The sequence below is a fragment of the Haliotis rubra genome, unplaced genomic scaffold (genome assembly GCF_003918875.1).
Source record: "Haliotis rubra isolate DU_JTF1 unplaced genomic scaffold, ASM391887v1 Scf542, whole genome shotgun sequence".
In the NCBI taxonomy this organism is placed as follows: domain Eukaryota; kingdom Metazoa; phylum Mollusca; class Gastropoda; order Lepetellida; family Haliotidae; genus Haliotis; species Haliotis rubra.
In genome coordinates this window covers 751,779-757,778 of record NW_025767238.1, presented here as the reverse complement: position 1 = coordinate 757,778, position 6,000 = coordinate 751,779, and the positions used below count along the sequence as shown (strand labels likewise).

At 42.2% G+C, this 6,000-nt stretch overlaps 1 protein-coding gene across 1 annotated transcript in view; it reads right to left on the bottom strand.

Annotated features, from left to right (window-relative positions):
- Positions 1-2,924: 2,924 nt before the first annotated feature.
- Positions 2,925-6,000, bottom strand: part of LOC124253513 (DNA polymerase epsilon catalytic subunit A-like) — an 87,424-nt gene continuing 84,348 nt past the window's right edge. Inside the window, 3 exon segments of the mRNA XM_046687309.1 lie at positions 2,925-3,236; positions 4,388-4,497; positions 5,818-5,950. Of these exon segments, the coding sequence (XP_046543265.1) occupies positions 3,149-3,236; positions 4,388-4,497; positions 5,818-5,950 (331 nt within the window). The 3' untranslated portion in view covers positions 2,925-3,148.

Genomic DNA, 6,000 nt, shown 5'->3' with positions numbered 1-6,000 from the left:
AAGCTTTTGTTAAATTTCCACTCCATGGTCGAAGATCAAGGGAAAGTGCTGAAGGAGTGAGTGAGTATGGTTTTACGCCGCTTTTAGCAATAATCCAGCAATATCACGACTGGGGACACCAGAAATGGGCTTCACACATTGTACCCATGTGGGGAATCGAACCGGGTATTTGGCACTAGCCACTAGGCTACCCACCGCAGGAATGAGAGATAGAGTAAGTTTACAAATTGCACAAATATTATAAAATGCCTATTAAACCACAACCCTCCCTGAAATACATGCATTATATATTACTACCCTCCTTAAGCATCATGTTTTGGTGGGGTGGTGGGGTAGCCTTGTGGTTAAAGCGTTGGCTCGTCACGCCGAAGACCCGGGGTTCGAATCCCCACATGGGTACAATGTGTGAAGCCCATTTCTGGTGTCCCCTGCCGTGATGTTGCTGGAATATTGCTAAAAGCGGCGTAAAACCAAACTCACTCAGTCAGTCATGTTTTGGTTTGCTCTGACCCCTTGAGCGAGATTATAGACCAGAATGATGCAGGACATAGATGTCTACAACTTTGTCCCTATTGCCAAACCAGGAGTCATCATGAGTGAATCGAATCCGAACTCCAAAGTTTTTAGGAGTGGCCAAAGAGTTTCCGACCAGAGAAGATCCGGGTTAGAAGTGGTCTTCAGCAACCCATGCTTGTCGAAAGATGTGACTAACGGGATCAGGTAGTCACGCTCGCTGACTTGGTTGACACGTCATCGGTTCCCATTTGCATAGATTGATCCTCATGATATTGATCACTGGATTTTCTGATCCAGACTCGATTATTTACAGACAGCGCCATATAGCTGGAATATTAATGAGTGCGGCGTAAAACTAAACTCACTCATTATTAGACTGTCATACTCCTCCATTGCTGAGTGCAGCTTTAGACAACAAACAAACTTAACTTTCCACAACAAATTACAGTGCCCTAATCAACTGGGCTTTATGTATACCAGCGTATGTCCCCCTCATAAGAACCACAACACAATCAGCCAAATTCCTTTGAAGATTTATTTACACATCATACTGTACAGCATATGTATAAGGACATATTGCATTTCATAATGTACAAAATTTCTTTACAGGTTGGATATCAGTAGCACTTAATATCAAAGTAACTTGGATGAAGGCTCTGACAGGGACAACAGAATTAAGTTATTAGGTGTTTCGCCAAAACATACTTCTGGCAGAAAACAATTCTGAAATAAGCAACTAAGTTTTACATGCATTTCATACTGCACGACAATTAACTGGTGTTAATCTGGCTGACCAGACAGGCACTGAGTTCTTGACCTCACACAACAGTGTTCAATGACCGAACACCACACAGAAATACATTCCTGTTGTCACCCGTGAAGATCCAGGTTAGAACTGATCTTCAGCAACCTTTACTTGTCGTAAAAAAGCCGACTAACGGGATCGGGTGGTCAGGCCCGCTAACTTGGCGGACACATGTCATCGTGTCCCAATTGCGTAGATCGATGCTCATGCTGTTGATCACTGGATTGTCTGGTCCAGACTGGATTATTTACTGACCGATGCCATATAGCTGGAATATTGCTCAGTGCGGTGTAAAACTAAACTCACTCACTCACTAAAAGTAGACAAATGTTGAAGAGATGGTGCACATACAAAGTCTGACTCATCAACACACAGACATTTTGACCACAGAATCAACTTTTCTCTCTGACATATAGAAGAATAAACACTCCAGCAATGTATGTTGTCCTGCAACCCATATGTATCAAATTGAAGTGTGATGCAAACATAAATACAGAATCCATTCACTGATAGGCAGAAATTCTTCTGCATGTTAAGAAATAAATACTCTTTTCATTCTTCATAATTAGTGCCACAGAATTATAATGTCTGTATGCAAGGGTGTAGCTACCATTATGAAAGAAAGCCCGGGCTTAAACAGGATTGATGCTAAAATGGTTGGGATAATCCTCAATACGATCTAAATGTAAAGCTTTGCAACCTATCGGGCTTACACGAAAAAACAACCTTGGTTCTTGTTTTCATTTCATATAAACGATACATTCATTTGGGAAAAGATTTCAAATGAGACAATTCAAGGAGAAAAAAACTATTGCAAATGTTGGTCTCAATAGACTATCACTATCGCAAGAGTATGTTGCACTGACTGAGTTTGATTTTACGCCGCTTTTAGCAATATTCCAGCAACATCACGGCGGGGGACACCAGAAATGGGCTTCACACATTGTACCCATGTGGGGATTCGAACCCGGGTCTTCGGTGTGACGAATAACGCTTTAACCATTAGGCTACCCCACCGCCCCAGTATGTTGCAATAGACTATAGTATCGCTATGGCAATAGTTGATTCCCCCTCAATTATCACCCCAAAGGTATTGTGTCAGTGAATTTGCACTATATTTCATTACAATTGTTTATGTACGGTAATATCGATGACACAATTTGCATATCCATAATTATTTATAATTCTTCCCATCAAGGATATTTCTGATAATCAATCAGCCCTATCTAGCCAGCCCTATTTAATGATGGAAATTTTGAAGTTTGGAACACCCATATTTTAACCTGGGACAAAATCTTTCAGTGAAGTCAGGCCCCAAATATAGACAAACTGCTATCTGACTTTCTTGAATGGCCAACAATGAAGGAGGCTTGATAACGGGATAAGAATCAACATCGAAATGTCGCTCTATGCAATAAACATGAAATTGTCATCCATAAAGTTGTAATTTTCATTTTCAATAAATATGGTTTGCCTGCATCTGTTACCTGCCAAAGATATAGAACGTTGAATAACTGAATTTCATTTCACAAATTGAAGAAAAAGTTTGAAATCAGCGGTAGCTATTACATTCACATCTTAAAAAGGCACAGGTTATGTTTTGTTGCCTGGCAACTAGCTGGTGACTTGAGAGACATCACATTCACATCTTGAAAAGGCACAGGTTATGTTTTGTTGCCTGGCAACTAGCTGGTGACTTGAGAGACATCACATTCACATCTTGAAAAGGCACAGGTTATGTTTTGTTGCCTGGCAACTAGCTGGTGACTTGAGAGACATCACATTCACATCTTGAAAAGGCACAGGTTATGTTTTGTTGCCTGGCAACTAGCTGGTGACTTGAGAGACTGATAATTTTGGATTCATGGACAGCAGCCACTCCACCGTTTCGGTCAGCAATGTCATCTTGTAGTGGCTGCAACAGATGATGGATGGGTCAATGAGTGGACAAGAATTCATTTGAACATAGAGGCGGTGGGGTAGCCTTGTGGTTAAAGCGTTCGCCCGTCATGCCGAAGATTCAGGTTCGATTTCCCACATGGGTACAATGTGTGAAGCCCATTTTTGGTGTCCCCCGCAGTGATATTGCTGGAATATTGCTAAAAGTGGCATAAAACTACTGAGTCAGTAGCAAACAGACATAATCCCATTTCTGAACTGACTTTGGCTTACACTGCACGCAACAGCCCTCGTCTCAGTTACGGTTGAGTGAGTTTGGCACCAAAATCCACACACGTGTTTTAATGATGATGACGCAATATTATACCAGGACCGGACGATTCTACAAGTGAACAGTACGGTACTTATTAATAATAAGGCCACTTATATAGCGTTGAACTCGCAACGGCATGCTCTATGAACATACCGCTTAATGGACATTATTACCATGGGTAACCCAAGCTGCCTGTGAGGCGCTAGAAGGTGAATGGTCATATGACTTATCCCACCGGGTACCCATTTTGTGCTGGGTGAACAGAGACAAGTTGGAACAAACTCACTTGCCTGAAGTGAGGCCACATGTGTCACGTGTGCTTCGTTGTGGGGCAGGACTGAAGTCTTTGAAACTCTCAGGAGCAAAGGGGCCAAACACAATCACCCATTCAAGGACTCTCCGTGACCAACATTGCTAAATTTCAACTGATTTGTGACCGGGCCTAGATTTTCGAAATGTTCGTAGCCTTACAAACTTTTTAAGCCCATTCTTAACATATTGGCTACCATCTATGTTAAGAATTCTTAGGGCTACAAAAGTTTCAAAAATCTAAGCCATGGGTTCTGTGCACAAGACCACAAACCTCAACTTATTGTTGTGTACAGTACAGCTGGTAGTCTTTTGTTCTGATAGTACTGTGCTCATCTGTTTGAATAATTAACTTGAGCACAGTTCTATCAAGCAATCTTCTTTCATGCAAATTTGAAAAATTAGAATAGGAAACACATGATATTCTAATGGCTCTACTACACAGTTCTGAAAATAAGATACCAAATAATTAATTCAATATAACTTAATACAAGAACTACTGGTCTGTTGATATGAAATGTTTACTATTGTGGGTTTGGCAATACCTGGCTATTCCTGAGAAAGTCTTGAGCTGTTTGCCAAAGTCGGACAGGGACACAGTGTTTGTGTAGTCCCCAGCACAGGAGCAGTACCGCTTCATGTTGTTCTCCTTCACCTGAACAGATGTCACATATTTGTCACACATGTGTCACACGAACATGTCACACTGCCACATGTCGCAGTAACACATGAACACAGATATCACATCCGTCACACATGGTCACATGAACAGATATCACATGAACATTTTGTCACCTGAACAGGTATCGCAATAAAACACGAACACAGATGTCAGACATGGTCACATGAACAGATGTCACAGTAACACACAAACACGGATATTCGGTCACACAGTCACACGACCATGTATCACATGAACACGTCACATGAACAGATGTCTCAGTGTCACCTGAGCACAGGTCGCATAGTCACACACAAGTATCACACAAAACATGTCACATATGGCCACACAAACACGTCACAGTGTCACACAAACACAAGTACAAGGATCACAGATGTCACAAAAACATGTCACAATGTCACTGGACCACTGATATCACACATGGTCACACAAAACACATGCCACAGAACTCAAATGTCACACATGGTCACACAAAATGTCACAAACACATGTCACCAGATCATAGATGTCACATAGTCACACAAACACATGTCACCGGATCACAGATGTCACATGGTCACACAAGTGTCGCACGACTACATGTCATAGTGTCACTGGATCACTGATGTCACACAAGTGTCGCACAACCACGTCATAGTGTCACTGGATCACTGATGTCACACAAGTGTCGCACGACCACATGTCACATGGTCACACAAGTGTCGCACGACCACATGTCATAGTGTCACTGGATCACTGATGTCACACAAGTGTCGCACGACCACATGTCACATGGTCACACAAGTGTCGCACGACCCCAAGTCACAGTGTCACTGACGTCACATGGCCACACAAGTGTCGCACGACCACAAGTCACAGTGTCACTGATGTCACATGGTCACACAAGTGTCGCACGACCCCAAGTCACAGTGTCACTGACGTCACATGGCCACACAAGTGTCGCACGACCACAAGTCACAGTGTCACTGATGTCACATGGCCACACAAGTGTCGCACGACCACATGTCACAGTGTCACCGGATCACAGATGTCACACGAGTGTCACACTTCACATTAACAGATATATCACAAACACAAATGTCATTTCCTTAAACAATGACATGTCAATAGCAAAGCGTTTTGAGGATTTAACAAATAAAACACTGCATTATTAAACCAGAAACATTTTGATCAGCATCACAATATTTACGACTGAATTCCTGTGAATTATTAATTTAGTGTCAATATGCATAAGTTTGTATAAAAACCCCACATCAATCAATATGTTTTATGATGGTACTCCTACAAGCTCACCCCTTTACACTTGGTGCATTTGAGGTCCTGTAGAATATAGGCCATGGACTTCCGATGTACCGCGTCTACTAGGCTCTGCTCAATCTCGTCCACATCGTACTCAGCCCGGCACTGCACACAGGACCAGACACTCCTGACACACAAACACCGGTAAAATTAGCTAAAATCTTACATACTGGACAA